This window comes from Buteo buteo, chromosome 4, assembly GCF_964188355.1.
Source record: "Buteo buteo chromosome 4, bButBut1.hap1.1, whole genome shotgun sequence".
Classification (NCBI taxonomy): domain Eukaryota; kingdom Metazoa; phylum Chordata; class Aves; order Accipitriformes; family Accipitridae; genus Buteo; species Buteo buteo.
This window is the reverse complement of record NC_134174.1, coordinates 7,383,158-7,410,371: the sequence shown is the minus strand read 5'-3', so window position 1 is coordinate 7,410,371 and position 27,214 is coordinate 7,383,158. Positions and strand designations below refer to the sequence as shown.

At 45.9% G+C, this 27,214-nt stretch overlaps 1 protein-coding gene across 1 annotated transcript in view; it reads left to right on the top strand.

The window, feature by feature from the left end:
* Positions 1-21,672, top strand: part of CCDC3 (coiled-coil domain containing 3) — a 44,662-nt gene extending 22,990 nt beyond the window's left edge. Inside the window, exon 3 of the mRNA XM_075024666.1 lies at positions 19,062-21,672. Coding sequence (XP_074880767.1) covers positions 19,062-19,337 — 276 coding nt within the window. The 3' untranslated portion in view covers positions 19,338-21,672. The remainder of the gene's footprint in view (positions 1-19,061) is intronic.
* Positions 21,673-27,214: the final 5,542 nt, after the last annotated feature.

Genomic DNA, 27,214 nt, shown 5'->3' with positions numbered 1-27,214 from the left:
CACTGCAGCAGGGGCTCATCAGTGTTAGCAGCTTGGGAGGCTCCAAGGGTAAGCATGAAGTAGGGAGGAGGTAGGAATATCAGCATGAGGGATGCAGCTTGGTGGGATGCTACATGGACAGTAGATGCCCGTGGAAACTAGGAAGGGTCCTGGAGGTGATGAATATCTTGCACGGCCTTTAGTTCCCACCTCTTCAGCTCTGGAACTCAATTGCTAGCCAGGGAAATGGTGATCCGTGGGAAGAGGTTTGGTTTTGTGAAGCTTGGCCCATGTTCTGTGGGAGGAGAGCCATGCAGTTTGGAAAGCGTCCATCTCAGGAAAATCATAAGTGGTAGGGCTGTCTAGACTAGTCAGGAAGGCGTGAACAAATAACCAGGGGAAAATAGAAGAAGAAAAGAAAGCATGATTCCTCACCTAGAATTAAATTAAGATGTCAGGAAAAAAATGAATCAAAGCTTCAAAGGATGCAAACAGAAGATGCTCTTAACTGACTTTATTCTAATGCTGTGAACCTGGTTAACAAGGAGGGGAAGTTAGACATGCCTGTCGTTGGACTTACATGCCGCTGCTGGAAGCAGGTGGGGAGATGTGTGATAGGAATGTTACAATTAATTATTATAAATCTCTTCATAACAACTGTGTGGGCAGCGTGCAGGTGTGTGTGAGGACCTTGGCAGCCTGACAAAAATGTAATTATCGGTTATGGAGTTAGCGGCGATACAGAAGCAAATGCTCTTCGGTGCTTCGTCGATCAGCAAAGTGATAATTAGCGATTGCTAGAGGCCACAGTGTTTCTCTGGAGAGGAAAGTATTACCTCCTTAAACACCTGGATGTGGCGTGGGTGGGAGCATGGAGGGAGGCATGACTTACCTGGGAGACTGCAATTACAGAGAGGATTTCCTGACTCGGAAACCAAACCAGAACTGTTCTGCCTTAAATCTTTTTTTTTTTTGACCTGCAACTGCAAATTGGTAGCAATATATGTCCATATAACCCAGCTTAAATATGGTGGGTTTTTAAAGTGAAGTAGGTCATTAATCTTTAGTTCTCCAGGGGTCATGACAGACTCCCTGTCACTGAAAAAGGGGTTGGAACTTTTTTCTAGGAAAGATATGCACCTGCTGAGGTCATTTGGTGAGCGTGAGGGATGACTTTCAACAATTTTATACAGGAAGTCAGATCTAATCTGATTTAAACAGAACTGATTCTTGTTGCTCTTGTTGCCCCATACTGGACCTGAGCTTTCAGCATATTATTTTCTAGTTTGGCTAACAGAAACTGTGGGGTTTGGGGCTAGATGCCATGTAATGGAGAATTCAGTGTCCTTGCCCCAAAGTCCACCCTTAGGGATTTTTGTCCCTGTGGGCCATAGGAAACATTGTACAGCCATGATTACAAGGAAATCTCAACCACAGGAGTGAAGAAGAAGCAGCCCTGAAAGCCAGGTCAGAAGCTGTCCAAGACACCATTTTACCAAGCTCGACTATAGCTGAAGAAAAAGCATCGAGAAAAGGGTGAGAAAAAGCATTGCCGTATGGAGGCTGTCTTCTAAAATCACTTCAGAACAGGAGCCTTTTAAAGTTCCCCATCAAATGCAATAAAACACGCTGTAGAGCAGCTTTAAAAACAGGGGGAAGGCAAGGGCCGATACATCTCCCATCACAGCAGTGACAGCCAAGTAGTGCTTCTCAGGCTTGTGTTCCTTTAAAAATGTGCACTGAGCCCTTTCGCACTCTTAGTGCTGTTTGCTGAAGTATTAAGGAAATGGGAAAGCCTCCAGAAAACTGGTTCAACTCAGCTGACGCCGTGAAGTTTAAAAAAGGAGCAGGAAAGAGACTGAGGACTGCAGCACGCTGCTGACCTACCGCCGGCTGAGGGCACGGGGATGCATCACGCAGCCCCGTGCTCGGAGGTGTCCGGTAGCTGTTGAAAGGGAGGTTGGAATAATGTCTGCTCACAGCTGCTACGGGGGATTTTGGGGATCCTGATGGAAATAGGGAGAGGGATTTTTGAGGTAGCCTTCAGGAAGCTTTTGACTCTGCTGAGGAGCAAGAGCACCCCATAACACCACGTTGCCCTTGAAGGCATGGAAAATCTGTAACAGTGAATTGATTGTAATTTGTTAGGGCTGAGCAGAGCTGTGTCCTCTTCCTCTGAAATTCTGCAAGCCTTGCAGATGCTGTGTGTGAATTATTTGTGTGCTGTAATGCCTGTAGTGGTTTAATGCATAACACACACGCAAGATGAAGATTAAGGAGTGCCCATCTGTTGTTGCTACAAACATGCTTTGTCATGGCCATTACTGTTTCTCAACCAGGATTTTTAAAGTCCAGGCAACCCACATCTGCATCCACTGTGTCACCATCCAAGATTCAAAACTCAGGTCAGAACTGATTAGGTTTAACTGCATATAACCCCTTCTTGTGATTTAACGTCGAGAGGAGCTGATACTAGAAGATACTTACCTATCTTTTCAGGTAATGTAGAGTTTATTACAGGATCCCTCCCTTTTCCTCTTCCCTTGTATGTGGTTTTGTGTAGACCTCATGAACTATGAGTCATATGTACAAAAATAAAGTAATAAATGAGTTTGAAATCTGAAGCCACTTTCAGAATTTTTTGGATGAAAGTGGCATTGTTAGTTTAGGGTATTGGTCTACTTTGATAAGCAGTAGAGGTGGAACATTGCTGTGTGAGCTCTTCTTTCACCACCGTCTGGAGTAGACTTGGGTTTGGGGTTGGCCAAACAAAGAGGCAAAAGGCTGTCTGCAAGCCCAAGGAGGAGCCTGAACTTTGGGGTTCAGCCCAGTAATTGAATCAACTGGTGTTTATGTTGGATTATCCCTATAATTTTCTTGTTTCTTGATTATTGTTACGTATGCATCGGTTTTATTCTAATTGTCTGAAAAGGCCTTTGAATAACTAAGCTTCGAGATGCCTGGGAAATATTCCTTCAGCAATCAAAGGCATACACAAAGAGGTGGCATGCATTTTCCATAGTCTTCACTAAATTAGTGACCTAAAACATGATTTTACACCTACCCAGCAATGATACCACTGACTTCAAAAGGCAGACGTAAGCTGACATGTGGCTTTTGGACAAATGGCAGTTTCTTTAGCTGCTATCGCATTACTTTTGATCTCTTTTCTGTCACCTTATCCAAATTGCTACGTGCTCATGTCAGCAAGTGTTAGACTCATTGCCTTGAGTCTATAGCAGAGCATCTCCTGTGACATGTTACTCCCTGTCCCCTCGCACAAAGCAAAAGGTCAGGCCAAACTCCATTTTTTGACATTTTTTGGTAGATCTGAACATCTGTGTCTTTTACTGAATTCAGTCCAGCTTTAGCCTCATGTCGTACCTGAAAATCATGTTCTCATCACGTCTGAGGGACTCACTTCACTACTGGAGTAGCAAAACAACTTTTAGCTGGCTTTAAGGTGTGCACAGTCATTAGCAGAGCCGGGACACAATATGGGGATCCTCATATCTACTCACTTCTTCTTGCTTCTAGACATCTGCCTTCCTTCATACATAACTCTGAAACCACTTTCCCTGTCTCTTTGCCTACATTTCATGTGTGGTATTTTGGGGAGAGCTCATTACAGCCAAGCTCAAGCGTAGCCAGCACTTAGTTACAAGTGCAAACATATAATGAACGTCTGTCTTTCATTAGGATCTTTCCAGAAGGCATTAAAACACAGCCAAGGTGGCTTCACGGGCTCTGCATTCTCCCAGCACTTGTTGGTTCAACTGTTCTTAAAAAATGTGGGAGTTTGGGAGAGCGTGGATGTCAGCACCAGTAAGGATTTGCAGTGTGTCAAGTCGAAAGAAATAGGCAGGTTATTTTAGAGCCGAGCCAGCCCTCCTCTTTGCTCAAGCTTTCAAGTGAAACATCAGGGAGAGCTCCAGTGGTAGATGGCTCTTTGGGGAGCCACCAGCTGCTGTTTCTGAGTTACAATCGGATTACACAATCCCGTAGCCGCATGGCACATTGATCACCACCTCCTGTCTGCAGCTGAGCTGCGAGGGGCCCCCACCAGCCCAGCGCCCAGACCTCCCGAGGCTGGAGCCAGCCCATCGGGAAGGACGGGAGGCAAGCGCGAAACCAGTTGCCCTGCAGGCTGTGCAATGGTTGCGAGGTCTGCTGTTGGAAGCTTTCCCAAGCCACCGAGGTCAGGGAAAACACCTGTGGGAATAGCAGCCATCTTAGGTTCGTCAAGGCGTTTGCGCTTAAGTTTCCAAAAAGCCTGATGCCTCGAGCAAAACTCAGCTTCATTTTGTCCATGGTCAAGCGCAACCTCTGCCTTGCTCTCAGTTTTCATCCAAAGCATTTAAGAGACACTTGTTCATCAACATGTTCACCAGTTTTTAGTAACCTGGGGCTGAATTTCTGCTTTTTGACAGCTCTGATTAGACTGATGTATGTTCCTGCCCTTTCCTTCTGTGCAGGGATGGGTGTCCTCATTTCCATTGAAAACCTCCATAGTGCGGAGTCTCCTTTTATTTTGGCACATATCAGGAATTACTTCATAAAAGTCACTGAGGAGGAGAGTTGGAATTATCTTCAGATTTTATAACTTGGCTAAAAAAATCTGACTGCAAGCTAAAACTTGACACATAAATCTCAGCCAGGAAATAATTTAGTTTCTCTTCTTCTATCAAAACAGCAAACGACTCCCCCCCCCACAAACACTTGCAAATTTCTCAATGGTAAAAGGTTATTTTAGGAAGGGTTTAAATCAAGAAACATTAGGGTGGGGAGAATATGGAAGGAAAAAACACTTGAAATGATGCAATTTTTTGTGCTTCTGCACTTGAAATGCCTCACAAATATCCTGAGGGAGCAGTGTAGATCACCAGTTTGGTTGCCTTTCAGTAATACCGACTGCCACAAGAAGTGTAGGTGCTGTATGCCAGAACAGTGATGTACTTATTAACAGGAATAAACAGACCAAGGCAGAACTGAGAGATCAGTCTGGATGGCAATCAGATTAAACAAATTGGTCATCCAGTCTTTCCGGCTGAGTTTGTGTTGCAGTTTATATCTATTAACCCTAAATCACATCTGGTTGATGGAGAGAGGCCTCAAATACCTGCAGGAAAGGGTCTTTACCAGTCCCTCCAGAGGCTTAGTGTCATGTTCTTGCTGTGCTCTTCCACACTAGCTCAAACTCCTGTTAATTTCTGTCCTAGATGATGAGTGAGCATAAATGGTTCCTTCCCTCCTTGTAAAAAACCCTTGTGTATTCTGCTGGCTTTTCTGCTCGTTTATTGACCCCTATGTCCAGAAGAATGAGAGATGTGACCATTGGATTGCTGTTGCCCAACTGCTTGCACCTGTTTTGTCCCTGTTGGTGAACGGTGCCTAAGGAACGGTTGGGTTTGTAATCCATGTCCTGATGAAGGCAGTTGCTGGAAGTTGTCCCTTTGGTCATGCTTGAAACCTTTTGTCTTGGGGCTATAACACCTACCCATCTGCATCCACCGCTGGGTACATTTGGAGCTGAGCAGAAGTATGAATGTGTCCATGCCCTCCCTGATGCTCGTCGCCAAGTCAGCAATCATGCACCAAGCAGAGGGCACAGTTGTCTCACCTTGATGACAGCTAATGACATGACTGTGTTTAAGCAACTAAGAAATGGCCCAGGTTTTAGCTGGTGAGACACCCTTCAGCTCCCAAAAGCAGATGTTTTTTGTGGGGGGTGAAATGACAGTCCACTGTTTCTTAGTCCTTTTCAACCTACCAAGCACTTGTAAAATGTCGTGCCACTTTCATTATGTTGTGCAGGTCTGCCCTTGTCCTGCAGGCAAAAAGGATTTACAAATAAGCATTAAAAATATAGAGAAAATAATCATTATTTAATGCCACAGAGATCCCTCTTTTCCCAGTGTTAGAAATTTCTGAGATTGAAGCCTTGAGTACATCACCTACAGCTCATTCTCCTGTCTTCAGCATCTGAGGAAATAAGGGTTCAGGATTGCAGCACATTTAACCATGTTACCCTTCTCTTCAAAGAAAACTTAAACTCTTGGTAAATCATTTAGACATGTGGGGAGATTTCCAAAAGTGTCCAATGATTTTGAATGGGATCTGTGATCCTCCCAGCTTTGAAAATTCCTCCTGTCTGTCATGAACGCGACACAGCACACCCCCAAATCCCATGGACGTTGCTCACGTATCTAAGTCAGGTATTCACATAGCCAGGATTTTCCCCTTCTTGGATAATGTGGATTTAAATGCCTTGATCTGTGACAGAGAGAGATGCAACTTTTATATTACAAACTTTTATTGACTAAATCCCTAATTATTGAAAGATCAAGCAGTCACGTGCTCCAGTGCCAGGCAATTTACCCAAGATCCTTACTGGAAAAGGGGTTTCCAGATCACCAGAGACAAGGCTGCAGTGGTAGGCAATGCTTAGCAGTACCATTCATAAAGAAATGCGGTTTCTCGACTCATTCTCTGAATTTGCACAGGGAAGCACTGAGACAATTCTGCGTGCAAGTGAAGTATCTGACCATGGGTACTGGCTCCCCTATTGCTCCTGTCCCCACACTATCCAGACTTCGAATATAGACCTTTCTGGTTTGGACTAGAATGGCTTAGAAAATCTGTAAATCCCAGATGTCCTGTAATCCCCATTTTTGGAGGTGGGGAATTGAAGCACAGAGAAACTACTTCTCACTGGGACTGCTTTTCCTCTAACTGGTTATTACCCTGTCTGTAGTGGAGACATCCAGTTCCTTTCCTCTGATTAGGACATTCATTTTATCTGCCCTCTTTGATTAGGTGTGAAGTGCGCATGTTGCTTAATGAGAACAAACTGCTCAGATAACATTGCTCAAAATAATTGTGATTTTGCTCTTCCAAAATCACAGTTGCCAAAAGACAAGGAAAGTGTCCTAGTTAAGGGACTAGACTGGAGCCCAGGTCCTGGCTTCCTCATGGTGGGGGTTTTTTGTCTTTTTTTTTTTTTTTTTTATTGCTATGATGTTAGGCAATTCTTGTGAGGCTGTGCAGATGGTGCCTGGTGTGGATACTGTGATTGCTACTGCAGGAGGGGTGGGGGGCAATTCAGATCATCTGCTCTTTGGGGCTGTTCAGATCCCGGCTCTTGCTATTGATGAAGTGATGCAATACAAAGCTGGTGAAAGTATAGATAATTTCTGTGTCAGAGAAATGTGAGAAAAGCAAAATGAATACCCACAGAAGAATTTTGGACTGATAGAGAAAATTAATTTCATAATCAAATTTAAAGCCCTCATATACACATGCATACAGGGCATACATTTGCTACCTGTCCCTAAATATTTGGCCAGGAACAATAGCAGATTTTACAGGTATGTGCACATGACAGCAGGATTTTACAAGACTTTGCAGAGCACAGGGCAGTTATTCACAAAAGTGCCAAAAGCAAAGCACCGCGTGATTGAACTGTAGCTCAGAGGTATCGCCGTGTGCTCGCTGTGGGGTGGGGTGGCACCTGCTATGTAATTATCTCGCTCCAACACAATTATTAACTTAGGATTAAACAGTTGAGAACCACCATCGTAACATTAACCAGCAGTGGAGTGCGTGCTCTATAATTTAAATGCTTGCAGGGAAGAGTTCACCGCAGGGCATCTGTCAGCCCCGTGGACATTTTGTCTGGCGTAGCTGTGGCTGCAATCCTCCTTCTCCTGAAATCAGGCTGGAAAGAGGGCTCCAGGCTCGTGTGTATGGGGAGACCTGACACACGCTTACCTTAAGACCTTATTTTCCATGGGCATTGTAACCAGACCTGTGTGAAAAGCTTTTCCCTGTATAAGGCAGTAAGTTGCACAGCATGTGATGGGAGTTGCTGATGCTTCTGTGTCTATATGAAGTGCAGCAAAGTAGCAGGGAGAGACTTTGCCCATTAAATATGATGCTGGATTTCAAGTACGACGCTGTATTTCCCTGACAGAAAATTTCTACTGAGAATTGAAGTACTGGGTCAGGAACAGGAGCCTATCTGAGGGATAGTACTAGAGTGAAACAGCAGCTTTGACTCCTATGGAAACAGCCATTAATGCCCCGAATGCTTAGGGCCATTCGAGCACAGGCAAGCAGGAGGGTGGTCTCCTAAATACCATGACTCTGCACCTTGAAGGCTGGTTATTTGCCAAACCCTGCCATGCTCAGAGTAGCCTGTTGCCCATTTATCATATCCAGGGTGGTCTGGGGCCCTTTCGGGATTTACAGCCCACGCAGCGGCCGGAGCTGTGGACAGGCTGCTCTGAGCTGCCCAGCGGGACGGGAATATCTTGCGAGTAGCAGCGCGCTCCCGTCAGCCAGATGTTAGTGCTTGGAGCTTGTTATTCAGAGCTGCTGATTAGTCTCTCAGGCATTTTGCCTCCTCGGTTCCTTTCTCGGCACGCTGACGTTAGCCAGAGAGCGCCTGCAGATCGCAGATGTTTGTTTTTCCATCCCTTTGTCTTTGCTTCTTCAACCTCACCGAAGCTTTTCCACTTCACCGCTGCGGCAACCTGTGGCACTTCCACGCTCGGGTGAAGGGCTGAGCCTGGTCCTCTGCTGTGCAAGTGCCCGTTCGTCACTGCTGGCTTCGTTACCTCTCCCGAGGCCACTTGCGTGGGGCACAGCAAACAGCTTCTGGCCGAGGTCTCCTCTTCGCTCTGGGCTTGCAGAGCAGCTCGGGAGCAGCTGCAGATGCCCTTTGTCAAGCCCCTGTGCTTCATCCAGCCTGATTTCAATGCTGCCGCCGTCATTTCCCTCATGGTTTCACAGATCGCTTATTGCAAAAAGCTTCATTAGAGCCTCTTGTCCTGCTCCTGCCGTGGCAGGGGTGTCTCCGACTGTGTGCGTAAGCACGGTGTCGGAGTTGTTTCCATACCGCTCAGCTCTGTTTTAGTGCCTGCTTCCCTGCTCTAAATTAGTTTCTCTGACTCATCCTCCACAGGAGTTTCTGTCTCTCCATTGACTGTAGAAAGAACCCAGAAAACCAACGTTTCCTACCCAGGATCTAGGTTAGATACGTTAAGAAGGGTGGTGCAAAGACCACCCCAAAGGACCCACAAAGCACAGATAAATACAGGCTCCAGTATGCCCTTTTCAGTCCCCCTGCTTTTCTGCACCCAAGTGGACTTGACAAATGAAGGAAAATGGCTCCAGCAGTTCCCAGGGATGCTCAGGAGCGATGCAGGCACCTCCGCTTCCCGGCGGCACCGGAGGACGGCAGGTTGCCGTGGGGCACCTGCATTTGCTTTTTGAAATCCAGAAGCTGTGCACAGCAGCAGTGTGCTCTCGGGGCTTCCAGCCGAGCCTGCAGCCAAGGAAATCCTATCTGTTTGTAAAGGCAGCTGAGCTGCAGCAGCTCATGTGATGTATGAAGCCAAGATGTCCAGAGTGGAGGGATTTATAGGGCAACATGACTTTTATAGAAGCTGCGTTAACTTTAAACATTTGCCTTTCTCAGCACGGGTTCTCCTCTTGTGCATAAAACTTCCCCTAAGTGTGATATATTTGCTGGGGAGGAGACATGGACTCCACTTACAGTAAATGCCCCTGTTTCTGTGCTTTCTCGAGAGGCAACGTTTAATGCAACGCAGTCACACTGTGACCATTTGGCAATACCCATCCACAGCCTGGTGGGATTTGCTCTGCTTCTCTCTTTTCCCATTTTGACTTAGAGGTGACAGAGAAGTGACATTTTTTTTCATATTATATATAAAATGTATTTTTATTATGTATTTACTGATCCCAGTCCTTCCCTTCTCTTCTTGGCAACAGAGGATGTGGGCACTGAGCATTTGCGCTCTGAACCTGCCGAGGGGTATGTGGAGGTCTGGCACTGCCTTACCCACAGGAGGTTTTGAATTCATTAAGCCCTTAATCACCCTTGTGTCACTGTTTTCATGTGCCCCACATCCTCCCACAGCCCACATCTCCCACCTATTACTTTGTACCCCTAACAGCTATGTTTAATCTAAACCTCAGCTTATAGACATCCATAGAGCACCTGCCACATCGGAGCGATAATGTCTTCTGTTAGGACTCCCAGGCAACTCCTAAGAGTTGTAATACATTAGACTGAAGTAAACCATGCTTAAAGTAAACACCCCAAACCAGGTATAACCCTGGTTTAAACTAATATTGTTCTGATGCAAATTAATATTGGTAAAGATAAACGCGTTTCCTCACCAGCTGATGCTGGTTCTCAGCTTCAGCTGCATCTGGGGATGGTGTATTTGAATATATTGTACTTCCCTCACTGCTACCCCGCTATAGGCTGTATCCTGCCTATTTAACAGGACCATTAAATTAAATGAAGTTTCTAGGAGCTGTTGTAACACAAGGTAGAGGTCAGCCCATTCAAAAGTCAAAACCAACATTTCAATAAATAGGAGCAAAGTGTAAGATGCCGTGCTGCTCTCATCAGCAGTTTCTCATTTCCCTGCCTTCCCATCAGTGAGAGGGAAGGACACAATACACTCTGTTTCTGGGTCTTGCTGGTTTTATCCCTTCCTTGGTATTTAATTAATTCGCTGTGTGTATGTGTGGGGGGAATGGTGACCTAATCCTATTGAAATAGAAGCCAAGTAAAACAAGTTTAGATGGAGACGCGGTCACACAGAAACTTTCAGTCGGAGAACAATACACTTGAGGTAAGGTATATTGGCAAAGTTGGTTTAGGCATATCAGACCTAATTAGTTGTATTGTAATAATAATAATACTAGGTGGGAAAAAGCTGAGTTGGAAATTAAAGTGAATAGCAAGTTTTGGAAAGTTTGGTAGCTGTGGAAATGAAAAGTTTCTGTACACGTTGTAGAAAAAAAAGCCCCTCTTACAGAGACTTTTGAAGCCCATCTGAAACTGCAACCATAGTTCTAAGATAGAAATGAAAAAAAAATAGCAGTAACTCAGTGACTCAGTCATTTTCAGCATTCAGGCAGAGCGAAATGCAGAAATCTATGAAGCAGCCTGTCTTGTAAGGTAGACTTAAAACCACATTTGTTCTCAGCTCCTAAATTGCTTCTAGCAACAAGGAAAAATTTTGGTTTTCCTTGCTCAGAACATTTTCCTTTAAGCTCAGAATAGTTGAGCTGGGTAGTGCACTTACTTAAACATTCAATGTCATTTACCTATAAGTAAGCAGCTTAATCCATGCGTGCACTGTGAACTCTCCAGGAATGGGACAGAGGTGTATCAGGAATATCTACCACCCAGGCATGGTACCTAGAAGGAACCAGAGCAGACACTGCATTGCCTTGGATTGTATTCGCAATTTATATCTTGCAAATACCTGTGTTGCAAAGTCTACAAGCTATCTGGCCTTGCAATGAGCTCTGTACCTCCCCTGTAATAGGGGTGGAGAGCCAGGAGTAGCGTCCTGGTTGATGTCTCTGCTTTTGCACGCTATGGAGGCCTGTGCCACCCCCACGGTTCGTTATTTCACTGGCCACCCTGAGTATTTTTGGTGGAGGGGGGCAGAGGGGGATGATACGGGTCTCAGCAAAGAGGCTGGCAGGGTGGCACTGCCCGTCCCTGGGGGCTAAACCCCTGGGATGGCTGTAAGACCCCCCGCCTCCCCCCAGCCCTGACCCATCTCGGAGGGTACACATTGCCCAACCTTGAGCCAGGAGCTGAAGGCTGGGAAGCTCTTGGAAATGCACAAAGCACAAGGGATGGGGCTGGTGGGGCTGAGGACCAAGCCCAATGTTTGGCGGCTGCAGCCAGGCAAAGAGGAGGGTGGCTGCTCCTGCTAAACCACTTAGACACGAGACTTCACTGCCGCTCCCCTCCCAGATCCACCACCGCATTCCTGTGGCATCTTGGGCGAATCGCTCGGAGGAACATTTTCAAAGGAAACAAGGCAAGAATGGAGCCCCTCCGCCTCAGAGCGAGAGGGAAAAGCAGCCGGCTGGCTCTTGGTGTGCCTCCCTCGCTGCCTGCCTGGTCACCGAGGGGAGGAAAGGGACTTGGAGATGCCCCAGAGCGAGGTCCTACCCTCTTGATTTATTTTTCTTTTCTTGGAGACCTTCTGTGTCCCGCTGCCTGGGCAGGCAATTTAGGGATTTACTGTCAGGACTGACTTATCTGCTCACTTGGCCCAAGTGAGGTGCCTGTGGTAGGCAGCCTGGCTCGTACCCTACACATTTTTTTTTTCCCCTTTCCTGTCTTCTTGATTAGTGTAGTTTCTATTCTCATTAAACCATCACCTTTTTTCCTTTGAAAGTACAGGGAATAAGGTGTTGTTCCCTTCCTGGGTACTGGTAGTGACCAATCCAGGTGACTGTCACCTGGTCTCTTTGCATCCTCCCCCTCAGCAGCATCTCAGGCTTCAGTGCTCAAAGTGCCTGGGGAAAGCGGTGCCTCAGGACGTGCTCGAGGCGTGGTTTTGGGGCCAGGGACCTCTCTCCAAGTCCCTCCAGGGTTGAGAGTCTTTTCGCCAGCCCTCAAGTTCTTCCTAATCCCCCTGTGCCCTCTAAAACCACCCCCAGCCTAGGAGCAGGGGTGCAAGTGCTGTGAGTTCAAAGGCAAAGGGTAGGGTTTTGAAACGGGTGCCTGCAACACCCACTGCAGACGAGAGCCACCAGCAATTCAGACACCTTGCCAGAGAGGAGGGTCTGGTTTTTCAAAGGACTTAATGACAGAAAAGTATCTTTTTTAAAAAATGTGTTGTTCAGCTTGAGATTATTATTAAAAAAAAAGAAGAGAAGAAAAAGAATAGGTTGTGAGGGTTTTTCCTTGTGAAAAGCACTTTTCCCTGTGAGTAAACCATCCTCTGTGCTGAGTCGGTGTATTGGTCGAGCTGCTGGCACTGGGGCCTTACATCACAGCTTGCAAAGAGCGTTCACATTTTCCAGGTACATGGGCCCTTCTCGGCCACTCAGGGGGACGTCAGGGCCAAGTATTACCCAAGAGACCTGCCAAGACACTATCCAAGAGCTGCCCCTGGCAGGCTCTCCAACAGTTCTTGGGATGGTTTTCCACCAAGCAGCGCTTTGATGCAGATCAGAACAAACAAGGCTGTTTTTAAAGACTCCCGGTTGCCCATGGACATGTATTTGGGTCTGTTTCCAGGGCAAGGTTCTCCAAACTCCAAGAAAACTATCTGTATGCTGCCCTTGCAACCTGCCCCAGGTAGTCAATGATGCCAGCTACCATTTCGTGGGACTCGGGGCGGGATCCATCTCAGTCTGAGCTAGTTATCTAGGCAATGGAGAGGGGTGCCCGAAAGTGGTCCACCCGAGGTAGGTGTCTAGGGTAGGCAAGAAGTCTCCCCTTGGATGTGCCCATTCATCTCCGATGACAGTTGGGAAAGGTGAGATGACTTGCCTTGACTGGCTGCATCTTAGGAGTTTAAAGTGAAAATCTGCTTTTAGTGAGCAGTGAAATGGCAAAGAAAAACACCGTCCACAGCACTGAGACACCTCGGGGTGGGTGTAGCCTGGCAGAGGCTCCCTGCAGGCAGTGCTTCATACCCCAGTGAAGTCCCCATCTCTAATATTTTGAATGAGCTGGAGACTTGTGCCACAAGCCTTACACCTCCCATGGCAAATGCTGACCCAGCATTCAGTAAGATAAGAACAGCCACAATCATGTCTTTCTCCATCTGGGTCTTACATATCTTGGTGATTCATATGAAGTCCTAGGGTGAAGTCCCAGCTCATCTCCACTAATGCCAGCGATGCTGGATCTGCCCTTGGGACCCCAATTTGGTATCTCTGAACTGTGCAGTCTTGCAGCAAGCAGAGGCGGTTTAACCCAGCACTGCCATGCCCCCACCACTTCACCCAACATAATGGTTTAACAGTGCTGACAGGGGCTTTTCCACACTTCAGCAGGAGTGTTAGTGTTGGCTGAAAAGTCCCAGTAACTGGAGGTTAAGTCCATCCTAAACCCAATACCCTCCACTGCCAGCCCCCTCCTGCTATCCTTTGCTGCACCATCCGTCTGTCCATCCAACATGCTCACTCCCATGTAGCCTGCCCAAAGCGGCTGAACAAAAGGAGAAAGCGATGCTCAGGGTCTGAAATGTGGCCATGGCAAGGCAGGGCTCAAAGGGGACCTCCCTGGCCAGGAAAGGTGAAGATCATCTGCATGAGCTGTATCGTGTCATTACCAGCTTCCCCAGGGCACAGAGACCTTCCTCTTGCTAAGAGCACAGAAGGGGTTGGGGAAGAAAATAAAGAGCTATGTTTGGCTCCTGAGCCCCTTGAGAGACAATTCATGAATTATTGCTCTGCTGAGACAAATAGAGCTGGAGGTACGCACTTTGTGCTGCATAAGGTTTCGTTTTAAGATGTTTTATATAACTTGAACAGCGGTAAAGCACAGAGCAGCAAGTCAATGTGCAGGAAATGCGAACAGTTTTCACCTTTTCTGCAAAGCAGCTTTATAGCAGGGAAGGCAAGAGAAGAGCGGTGCGGGGATGCGGTGAGCTCACTGGGATGCAGCGCGGAGGAGGCTCAGCAGCAGAGCAGGATCTGTGCTTCCCAACCTGCAGTGTTTCCAGTCTCATTTCTTCCACCAGACACTCCAGATAGGTTGTGCTGGGGCGATGCTGGCTCTGGGGTGCTCCAGTTAGCAGTATGGGTCAGGAGGAAGATTTGAGGGCAAGAAACCAAAGTGACCCATGCCCAGTTCTTTTAAAACCACGTCACATCCATGCAGAGACCAGGTCTCACTGTCACACATTTAAAGATGTTCCTACCATCATCTTGCCTGATGGCACCCTGTATCTAAATGTCCAAAAATACTCTCTGATGTGAAAGATATTTTTGGAGACCTGAAACGAAAGACTTTTAGGTAGTGGGCCTCCAGAGCTTTTTAGCAGTGGTGCCCATACAGAGCGTGCATGAGGAGCTAGCTAGAACTCAACTTCTCTGCCTTTGGTAGGTGAAGTGCAAGACTTGGGTGCCAGTGCTGGGTTTTGAGTGACTTGAGCTCTGTAACGCTAACTTCAGCCATTTATGGACAATTTGTGGTGGATGAACACTATCGTCATGCTTTTATCCATGGGGCATTTCCTAGCCACTGTCCCATTCAAAGGAAGCTTACAGAAGGCAGATGTGTCTGTCTGTCAATCAGACAAACGTATATATACGTCAATTCAGGGTGTTTGGTAAAGGGCCTACATGCCTGTAATGTGACACTCCGAAAATCAGCTTGATTTGCTACAGTGCTGATTTGTTTGGCAGACGGACAGATTTTGTAAATCATCTAGATGTGGTGAAACTTAAAACTGAGTATATTTGTGACAGGATGTTTCAGACAAATACTCAAATATATTTAATTTGTGGTTTCACAGCTGTAGGCTGTGTGGGATAAATCCTAAGGATCTGTATGGTTCTTGTAGTGCTACCTTTCCTGTTACATCTCCTGGTACTGCTCTGGACTCAAGTTTAACCACTGCTGAGGATGCCTTGCTAACAAAACTGTGGAACAACTAGACATGCAGACAGAGATCTCCAGAACAAACAATTCTTCTGAACTGTGGGTCACTGGAAAATGTAACTTTTGAAGGAAACCTAGAAAAGTAATTCATAAGTTTTTCTGAGGAGCCATTATTTGGTCCTTCTCTCCATTTCCCAGGTCTGTGGGCATGTATGCCATGCTAAGCGTGGCATTTCAAAGCTCTTGCTTAACTGTCTGCAGCTGATAACTTGTGGGAATAGGAGTTGTCAGCTATCCATCCTTTCCTATCCTTTCTTTCAGTGGCACCAAGTGGAACTGGCTCCTCAGTTACTTACCTTGTAAGGTATGGATGGAGATTTCATTGTCCCTTAAACATTGCATAAACACCCCCCCCCCCCTTCTCTAGTGCACCTGACATGGCAAGCTGTGATGGGGAGTGGGAACACAGGCCACTGCCAGAAACAAAATCCAGTTCTCTGTAGCTTTTAGCAGTTCCTTTGGACTAAGGTCTGATCTTGATTGTCATCAGTGCAAACTGTGCACATTTATGGGTGCACGAGACCAGAGAAAATGGGGTGTGAAATTCTTGTCTGTAGATATGCTCCATAGGAATGACTGCGCAATGCAGGGATATCTCATCTGGCTGTAAACACGAAGTATTCAAGTAGCAACACAGACTGAGGGTTGGTTAACTTCTCACTTATTTGTTCAGCAGCTGGGTTAGTTATACAGGCTGTGCTGAGCCCCTGGCTGTCGCAGTTACACAGTTCTCAGCACCACTTTAAAAATAACTCGGTTGCACTCATGTGAACTGCAGCCCTAGCAGTAACAGCAAGGCTTGGACAGCACTCACATTTAAATATCATCCCCACTGCAGATCCCTGTGAAAAATGCTGTTTGTAACCAGCCGGTGAGAACGTGAGGACTCCACCTTGTTATTTTTCCCCATGTAGAAGGAGCAAATAGTTTATTTTTCGGCTGGTAGTCTTGCAGTTGCAGGCAGGCATCCAATTATCAAGCTGGGCTCTTCCTATCACCTACCCTGCTGGTAAATAAAGCTGTGCGTGTCCAACAGCACCTCAGTTTTTTATAACTGTGTTGTTCCAGTGATCTCTCTGGATATCTCCAGATAATTTAAGCACTAAACCATGGGTTTGACTGGAGAGTGAGGATCTGGAAGAGGAACAGCATGAGCAAATGAGCTAGCTAGCTTTTTGATGGTGTTTGAGAAGTTTCTGAGTGGCTCTGTAGAGCTGGACTACCTCTGCTGACAGAGGACCAACCTCAAAAGGTTTGGGAGTGCCTCTGGGGTGAGGCTAATGCCATCCCTGATGTCTGCTATCAGAGCTCCCCACGAGCCAGCCCAGACAGATGAGACTCGGTTGGGTTCGCACAACCTCACACTTCAGCTGCACAAATTGTTTGTTCCTCCGCATTGGACTCTGTCATGTGCTATACCCCTCACTGCATCAATGGAAAATGCAAGAAATCCCTCATGAAGTAGAGTTTCCACCTCCTGTCTTCCCAACAAACCTCTTTTCCTAACTCAGTGCTCTCCTTTGCAGGGATTTAAATTCAAGAAGTGTTCTGCTTGAAGTTTTGCAAGGGTTTGGCAAACACAAAAGCCAAGATGTGCTGGCTGTTTTCAAATAACCCTTGGAATGAGCTGTGATCAAAACCAAATTCCCTCCTCTTCAGTGCAATTTCTGGCCCTCTATCTGTGAGCTCCCAGTCTCTCTAGTACGCATTTATAAAAGAGCCCTAGTGAGAGGATAGTTGGGGCAAGAATTTGCCTTTTAGCAAAGCCCTGCAGTGCTTTTGCACAAGAAACAAGAGCTTGTGGGGACTGGAAGAAGTTGCTGTGTTTGTGTTGACTGGCCATGGTTTTCGGCTGCTGGGGGTTTCCAAAGCAAATGAAGTGTTATTCGTCAAAGCGGGCTCCCTCCTCTACTTCCAGTTGTTAAAAATACTACAAAGTAAGATGGAAAGAAACACGTAATCCTTCATCATCACAGTGAGGATTTACTTGTTTATTTAGATTCCCTGTCTGTTCCAAATGTTCTGCCAGAGAAAGCCCATCCAGGCTCCAGGAGTGCTTGACACACATAAAAAAAATCTAGACATATATAGGAGATAAATCCAGCAGAAGACGCTGCCTTTCCTCACAGTGCACCAGTGCAGCAATCAGCTGAAAGTCCCACTTGCACAATAAAATCTCTCAGGATGCTTTTTGTAGGAAAGGAAGGAAGGAGGCACATCACCCTGGGCAGAAATAGATTTTGATGGGGGCTCCTCTAGATTAGAAACTTTATGGTGAGGCTGTCCTTGAGCCCCAGGCACCTCCTCTTTTTCTGCTTGGAAAATGTTGCCCAGGTAGAAAACAAGGAACTTGGTGCCTTTGTAGTCAGTGAAATGGGGGACTTGTGTTCAGAGGGTGATTCTTCCCACTGCCCTAGGGGGTGGAGATCACCCTCTTGAAGGGTGTCTCTCCCTGCAGATATTACAGGGGAAACTGGAAGAGAGGAGCCCAGACCTGAGTCTCACTTTTAGCTGCTTAAGAGAAGGCAGCTGAATCCCATCTCACGCGACACCGTCCATCAGGAACACAACTTCTTTGCACTGAAACTAGTCAGCAGCCTTTGTAGCTGGTGTTTCGCATCCCATTCCTACAGCTGCACCTGTGAATAGGAAGCAAGTCAGAAACAGGAGATCGTAAACATGGCAATCACATATAGCTGACATGAGATAGACCTCTGGGTCATCCTAGGACGAGGTAGCAGAGGAAGAACAATTCTGCAACAGATGTTTTGCATTTGGACCATCATCCAACCCAGCGGATTTGAAAATGCTATGAGCTGCTCTTCTAGTGTTGCCTTGGGTGCAGCACCTTTGAAGCTGGCTCCTTTTCTTTTTTTTGCCTAAGGACCACAGGTGTGAGTGGACATGAAGAGTTTGATATCCCTACTGGGGGCAATATTGCAGTAAGTTGGTAGTGGGTAGAATGGGAGGGGCAGTTTTCAGCCAAAGACCCTGCCAAAACAATCACTTCTGTTCAAGTTATGGGGTCTTGAATGCTCCTAGAGACTGCTGAGATTTTACCCTTTAGGATTTCATCTGAAAGAAGCCCATAAAATGAGACATTTAAGACAACCCAGTTCTTCAAAAGGCAAAACCAACCAGTTCTGCCTTTTGCAGGTGCAGTCCTTATTTCACATGTTGACATAACGAGCAAAAGGCAGGCTCCTGTTAAAATCTGGGCTTTCTGAAGGGCTGCTAAGCTGAATCAAATCTAGAGTTTTCCAAAAGTGACACCCCTTGGCCTGAACTCCAGTTTCATACCAGAAATAGGGCAGCCTTCCTCCATAAATTCAATGTAGCCTCAGTGGGCTGGACAGGTCTGTCAAAACAGTTCATAAAAGTAATTGTGAATCACTAGTATCATTAAGATCTACAATTTCAGGTCTTATCTGAATACAGAAGTGAAAGAGAGGATTTTACTAAAAAAGGTATAAAAAAAGAATAGAACTTCCAAAAAAAACTATTCTACTTTTGAAGAGCTGTGAGGTGTTTCAAGGAACGCCTGAATTAACCCTTGCTTTAATAGGTTTTTGTGTAAAGCTCACCTGTTGCTATTTCATTTCTGCTGTCCCCTCAGCTCATGTGCTCCTCGGTCCAGAAAGCCCTGTTTGAGGAGGAGGACAGAGTGAAGAAGCTGCAGCAGAAAGTGGCGACGCTGGAGAAGCGCAACAAGCAGCTGCGAGATCGGGTGAAGAAAGTCAAGAGGTCTCTCCGGCAAGCCAGGAAAAACACCAGGCACATGGAGCAGATGAACCGAAAGCTCAGCGAGAAACTTTCCTCGGCAGGTGGTCAAATCCCCTATATTAACTCTCTGAAGCAGGAGAACTCCCATGCTACCTACCTTAAAGTATAATCAAGGGTAAGTGCTCAGGCCAACGGTAATGGCAAATTTTGCCTGCATTAGATCAGGATCTGGCCCTCACACCTTGTCTACACTGTGCTTCAAACCTTGCGTGGTAAATGAATCTGAACTTGCTTTAGACACAGTGCTAGATTAAACAAGAACGCAAACCGGATTGGGCTGTGTGTTGGAGGCACAGCCCAAAGCCATGTCCTCGCTGTCCTCGGTGGACACAGGGCCAGACAGTAATCTGTGCTTCTCCGCCCTCACCCCCCTCCACCTCCGTCACCAGTTTTAGGTTCTCTTCGATGAAAGTGCCAGGTCAGCCCCACGTGCCATTGCAGGCACTTGACACGGGAGCTCTTGCCCAACTTACCTCCTCCAGATGGACTGGGCAAGCGAGGCCGGGGGTATATGGAGATGGATGCTGTGGGGAAGATGCAGGCATGAATGCTCTTTGCACCATCATCACCCCCAAGCTCTCAACCTCCCTTAAGCTTCACGAAAGTCTACATCCAGTGTCTGAGCAAAGGCTACGTCCAGGACACGGTCAGTTTGGGCCCCTCTTCAAAATGAAGTATAGATGTGCCTAAACTGTCTTTAGCCTGTTTCTAAATATCCCTAAATATTCTACATAAAATATCTAATATTTTTTATTTTACCAGGAAGTGCCTTAAGGGTCTCAGTAACTCCCTCAGGTGCCTTTATCATTGCCCAGCCAACAGGGTTGGAAACCACGTCATTTCAGGACTGTGTCTAGGACCTAATCCAGCTCCTGCAGTCAGGAGCGGACTTTGCCTGACTGTTAGTGGGTGCTGGATCAGGCCCAGCAGACAATTTCAGATCCTGTTTTCAAGCAGGTTTAATTTGCAGCGTGGACAAGGCTTCAAGTTTGTAATCACTGTTTGAGGTATAATGGAGGTTGCTGGGCAGCCTCGCTTAGTTACACTTAGATACTGTAGAGACCACATCAATATCAACAGGGCATTAAAAATTAAGGTAGTTTATATATGTATATATTTTAAAATCCTATAGAAAATATTTTTATTACACATTTGATATAGTCTAATTTCTTAAAATATGAAGTAAATCCTGTTTCTTGGTTATCTTGCTAAGAAAAAAGTCCATCATCTATTAAACATTTACAAACTGACTTCTGCTCAAACAGCATAGGTTAAGGCATCAGTATCTGTGGCTGATAATGTTTTCAGCTGTGTTAATATACCAGAGCATGTCTTGGGTCTTGGTACTCAACCAATTCATAACAGGGCACCATAAGGACAGAAGGGTAGAAGAGTTTTTGTGTTTTTCTTCCCCTCTCAGAATAGTTTTTCTTACTCCAGGCATGAGACCCAAGTGCAGAATATGCTTCGCGCTTTTTGACAGGGGCAGCCAGCCCTTGCCCAGCCCTGGGCAACACTGACAATCTGCCAGGGCTAAACCCGATTTGTACAAGGTGGACTGATCCAGATGATCTTTAACACAGAGGTGAGGCCCTCAGAAATAACAATATGCAAACCACCGCTCTGCTTTTAACGTTCCACACTTCACCAGATCACTGCATGGTCTCCATACTGTGTCTCAGCACTCAAAATTAGAGTATATCGAGGCTACAGCCCTGTTGGACCATGCTTTAACTATCCTTGTGCTAGAAAATGCCTGTATCAGCTTTCACCCTGAGCCTTAGTCCAAGCTGAACTCAGAAGTTAAGCCTTGTGTTGGCTTCTAGGATGCTGCTGAGTTTAATTACCCTCCAGTTTTGCTCCTTTTGGAAATAGAGCTCCCCCCCACCCCGCCCTTGAAATAATATTGGCATTTCTTCAGGTTCTGACTCCTCCACAAGCTCCATCAGTTTCAAAGGCTTTGCCTACCGAATCAGCACAATTTGAGTTGTTTTGTGCTGTAGTCAGCAATGCTGTTTCCTGAGAATTACTACAGACGTAAGGCTTCCCTAGAAGCCATCAAGAGATTTTAACTCCAAAATTTAAATCCATAGGAAAGTAACTAATTCTTTTTGTTTTGTTTCTTTGTTTCTAAACTGCTGTTTGAATAAATGAACTGTTTTTCCTGGTATAGGTATTAAAAGCTTGTGTTCTAATTTTTTGTTAATAAAAATATTCCCTCTGGTATTCATTCATGTTTTATAAGTGTTTGTATAAAGCTGAGAAAGTATAGTTAATATAGCTGCACCTTTGCTATTCTTACAAATTTTCCAAACACAGTCTTGAAAATCTTTTTCTTTTGGCTGATATTTTTCTCTCCTGATGAAAAAATGGAATCGTCTTCCTATTTCCCCCTTTCTCTAGCTTAAAAAAAAAAAAAGTAAATAATTTTGTTCTGCTTGTCAGTTTTGTGAGATTTTTATTTTACTTTGCAAAGAAAACAGAAATAAAACCCCCAAATGCAAAATCCAAATGCAACCCAAAATGTCTCCTCTGGGTATAAAACCAAAAAAGGTTGGTTCCTTGCGAGTTTTTTCCTTTCATTCCTTCTTGGTTTTGGATCATTTCCAGAGATAAGGACTAGCAGTCAGATCAGATGAAAAGTTAACCCTCTCAACAGGTCACGGGGGATGCCAAGCCCAAATAAAAATGCTATCAAAGTGTCACCATTGATTGCCTGTCCCTGCTGGTGACAGCATCCAAAGAGTGACCAAGGAGACTGTATGGGCAGAAAACACGAGTGCGAAGAGGAATTTGGGTTACGTGCACTCAGGCTGGTGTACATCACACAGGGCCTGACACAGATGCTAATTTTTAGACCCACTCTGTAGCTATTTCAGGGACCAGCTTATCTGGAAACCCACAAAAAGGGCAAAATTTCATGCCATTTTCCAAATTAATGTGAAAGGCATGATTAAGTAGGTTCGTTTTGAAGAGCTACACAGGGGAGACTGGGGTGCAGAAGTGCAGAGGAGCTTAGCATAGCTAGATGGGTTGGCAAGGGCTGGTACAGAAACCCAAAAAACATCCTGGGAAAAAAAAAAGGAAAAAAAAAAACAAAAAAAAAAAACAAAGCAGAAATGTTCAAATGAGGAAAGCAATTGGTTAGAAACAACACCAAATGCGGCAGCCCCCCATGAGTAGTTTGAAGATGCTTTACAAGTTAATAACATCTGCTTTTGCAAACACATCAGAGCTTGAAGGCTGCCAGAATGTCTGTAGGGCCAGTGCTAGGGGTTCCCAGAGCAGATGAAGCCAGAACTGGAGGCAAAGAGGGGCTTTTCGGCATCTGTGTTCACTGTGGAGGAATTTAGGGATGCTCTCGTGGCTGAATCAATTTTTCCTGATGGTTCCAGAGAATGACAAGAAGTAGTGAAGGAGCCAAATGAGTAGTAACAAATTGCAAGGACAGAGAACAAATGGGTATGATCAGTAAAGAGTAGATTTGGCTAAGTGATGCTGAGTGAGTGACTGACAACAAAAATAAATGAAATACAATATAGGTAATGTAAAAATATATTAATGGGGGAAAAGAAAAACAGTCCTATCTTTTCACATGAAATGAGATGCTCTGAGCTGGCATCAGTCAGCTAATACCATTGTATACAATTAGTGGTCAATTAGTCAATCAATTGGATCAATCTAGTATCATGATTATAGAGAGGTTACACCATATGATTCTATGAAAACATTGGCTGAACGCTTAGCTGCAACCAAAAAGGTAGGTGAAGTGGGAGAAATTGTTAGGAAAGGGCCATCATTACACTGCTAAGTATGAGCTATGCCCACTTCAGGGATGCAGTGTGCAGTTATTCCCTGTCTCAAAAAAAGTGTCTAATAGGAAATGTATAGTGAGAAGCAACAAGGAAAATCCAAAAACTAGAGTGGCTTCACATGACAAGCAACCATATTTTCCAGGACTTCAGGCTGGAGAAGAGAATAAAGAGGAGAATGGCAGAGGGAAACAGGAGAGGGGAAATCTTGGGACTGTTCCCTTTTCACCACCACCACCACCAGTCTCTGTTGTGCTATTTCAGTCACTGGTTAAACTTTTGCAAGGTTTATGTGTCTCATGAGAGCTGAAGTGGATACCTCAGATGCTGATCTGCACCCAAAACCACCTTCTGTCCTTAGACTTTACAGTAGGATTTTCTGGGTTTTTTGAAAGTGGGTGCTTATAGAGCAAAGTGTATCAAATAAGCTGTATAATTTTCTCTTGAATCGCAAGCACCATCCTGATTTAACAACCCTACCTGGGTAGCTCGGGAAGAACCATATAGTAAAGGAGGTTTTACACTGAGCAGACAGTCTTAGCAGCTTTCTGTGCTTCTTAACACCAAAACCATTAGAGAAGAGAATGACTTCCATATGTTTGAACTATAATTTAGGGAAATAGCCTTGTTATTCTGTTTGGGTTTTAGCAGAAGGGGGTTTTGGAACTGAAGAGCACATCAGTGTTTCAGAGCTGTATCAGTAAAGCCCATTTCTAATACACAAAACTTCTCGCCAAGCTAGGTAATCTCTCATTAATGAGGCAAAGGAGCCCAAGTTCATTTCTAAAAGTAGGAGAAAAAGCATAAAGGGCAAACAGTGGAGAGCAGATAAAACTGACAAGGTATGTCATTCTTTCTTATAATAAATCCAAGTAATTGCAAGGAAATTTCATTTTCGTCCCCATTTAACCCCAATTATTTTCATTTAATCACAGAAACTTTGCTATTTCCCTCCAAACCAGGCTGCTTTGCGTGTGAAACATCGTTTCCAACATGCGCTTGGGTTTAGGCATGTTCCTAATCCCCTAAAACAAACACAGAGAGCAGGACAGCACGTCCCAGCATACATGGCACTGCCGGGAGGGCTCGTTAGCTCCGGTTGCATCAGCTGTGTGGGAAACCAGGCCAAGTCATCCTAACTGGGATTTCCCAGGTAGCATTGGAGCTAATGCCTGGGGAGGCAGACACAACACAGGTGTAGCGGGGCAGGAACGATGCTGTCTCTCCAAGGGATCATCTTTTGGTGGGTCAAAATTTGGTGCAGATGACAGCAAGTTGGGTGGTAGTCTTGATCTGCTTGAGGGTAGAAAAGCTCTACAGAGGGATCTGGACAGGCTGGATTGATGTGCTGAGTCCCAGGTTGTATGAGGTTCAACGAGGCTGAGTGCTGGGTCCTGCACTTGGGTCGCAACAACCCCGTGCAACATTACAGGTTTGGGGAAGAGTGGCTGGAAAGCTGCCTGGAGGAAAAGGACCTGGGGGTGTTGGTCAACAGCCGGCTGAATATGAGCTGGCAGTGTACCCAGATGGCCAAGAAGACCAATGGCATGCTGGTTTGTATCAGAAGTAGTGTGGCCAGCAGGAGCAGGGCAGTGATCGTCCCCCTGTACTCGGCACCGGTGAGGCCGCACCTTGAGTCCTGTGTTCAGTTTTGGGCCCCTCACTACAGGAAAGACCTTGAGGTGCTGGAGCGTGTCCAGAGAAGGGCAACGAAGCTGGTGAAGGGTCTAGAGAGCAAGTCCTGTGAGGACCACCTGAGGGAATGGGGGTATCTTAGCCTGGAGAAGAGGAGGCTCAAGGGAGACCTTACACTCTCAAGAACTGAAAGGAGGTTGTAGCCAGGTGGGTGTTGGTCTCTTCTCCCAAGTAACTAGTGATAGGACGAGACGAAATGGCCTCAAGTTGCACCAGGAGAGGTTTAGATCGGGTATTAGGAAAAATTTCTTCACCGAAAGATTATCAAGCATTGGAACAGCCTGCCCAGGGAAGTGGTTGAGTCACCATCCCTGGAGGTATTTAAAAGATGCGTAGATGTGGCACTTAGGGACATGGTTTAGTGGTGGCCTTGGCAGTGTTAGGTTTGCGGTTGGGCTCGATGATCTTAAAGGTCTTTTTCAACCTAGATGATTCTATGATTCTATGACTTGGTTGGTTTTCCATTGGATGGGCTTGATGACATCACACCACTCCTGAGGTGCCTGATGGTTTCTTCTGATAAGAGTGTCTTAGCAATTGCTTGCTGCTTTGTTTAATTTTAATTGTGCGCAGTGGCATCTCCCCTTCTGGTTATCTGCCTATGAATAGTTTTTTTATTTTTACTGAAGTTTTCCACAAATAAGGAGCCATTTCTCAGAACAAGGTGGTGGTGGTGAATAATTGTTTTGCAACATTAATATATAATCAGTGAAGTCACATTTTCTTTGGCAGACTCCCATTTCGGAATCATGATAAATTTTGGCAGGAGTTCCTTCACATCCTTATACCCCCCCTGCTCCAACAAAAATCAGCAGGAAGCCTTTGAAATATTTTGGTTTTGCAATGCACGCACGCTCAGCAAAGCCTTTGCAGTGCTTCATGGCTAAAACCACAGTGAGTGCCCTTAATGAACCTTCCTCAGCCTGTCTTGAGTCTTCATCCCAACTGGACAGTCGAGCTGCCAAAGACAGCAGCGCAGACAGCCTATGCCAGATTGAGGAAAATCCTTGAACCATGAGCTGGACAGAGCTTTGGGCTCAGCTGGTGCTGTGCCCACAAACCAGCCCACAAATACTACCAGAAAACCATATATTAGCTTAGGCATGTGGATATGTAGCTTCCATGCCTCTCAACTCATCTGGCCAGCAAGGAGTTGGATCCACTGGATCCATCAGGCTGATCTGCAGCTGTCCCTGTTGACTTGCCCCTTGAACCCTCCAAACTCATTGGTAGAGGGTCCAGGGTGGGTTTTATCTTGCCACGTTTTGTTGGGAAATAAAGTGTGTAGGAGCTGTAGTTCTGCTTGCAATCACCTAGATCTAAGACTAGGTAGGAACTGACTGGAAAGTTTCCTGCAAATACGAATCTTTCTGAGTGTCAGACAGGTGATTGCTGACTGTACCTTCTGAAAGTCAGATTTATCAGCATCCTACCCTCCTATCGCACAGCAGAGCAAGTCACCCAGAAACTGGCCACCTCAATGAACACAATGAAGTCAAAAGCACCCTGTCACCTTCATGCCCTGTCTCACCAGGGGAGAGGGATTATTAGTGTGTCCTCCTCTTCTGGGTCACTGTTCATCAGAAATGCTATGAGGCATTTTGTAGTTGGGTGTGTTTGGCCCCATTCCCACCAACTTTGGCCCTGACTGTCTCCCTGGCATCTCAGGAGATCTGGAATTGGCTGGTAGAGCTTACAAGGGGCCAGGTCAAGTCCTTCATATCTGTGTATGTGTTTGCTTCCACCAGCTCACCTGCAGCCATCGCAACGATCCCTGTGGGAGCGACAGCCTTTATCATTCATGTGTTTTGTATCAGCAGACGGCTGGGAGATTCATAGCTTCAGCTCTAGCTCCAGGTAAAGCACCAGCACGAACAGCAATGGACAAGTTATCACTTCTGCGGTGGAAGCAACCCAGGCAAGCTTGCTGCTGACCTGGAGGCATTGCTTTTGAGTGGCATCTTGGCAGCATGGTGAAGAGCAGAGGTGAGCTCAACCCATCGCTGTCAGTGTCCAGAGCACACAAAGTGGCCTGGCTCCACTTCTCCATTTCTAATTGCTCTTACAGACTCTTGGGATCTTTTCTGCAAGGAAGGCAGTCAAAAGGAAACCCAAAACCACATGGTTTTGGAGGGCCACCAGCTGCCAAAGTGCAGCCCATAGATCACAGTCTGGGAACAACTGCAACAAAATACTTCACCTTTCCACTGACTATGTTGAGTCCCTAAAATGCTTACAATGCTTTAAGCCAGGCCTTGAATGATCCCCTTCCACTCAAAGTCAAGCAAAGGCATCAAGACACACATAAATCACTTAATTCATATAGCAGTTTAATGGCAGGTCTGCATAAGAAAATTCAGGGATCCTCAACTTAAGGCCCCTGCTACAGTTTCTAAAATCACTGACTGCCCAAATGGGGCAGGGAGAGATGCCAGCGCATCAGTGAGGGATATAGCTCCTTGTAGAGGATGAATCAGAG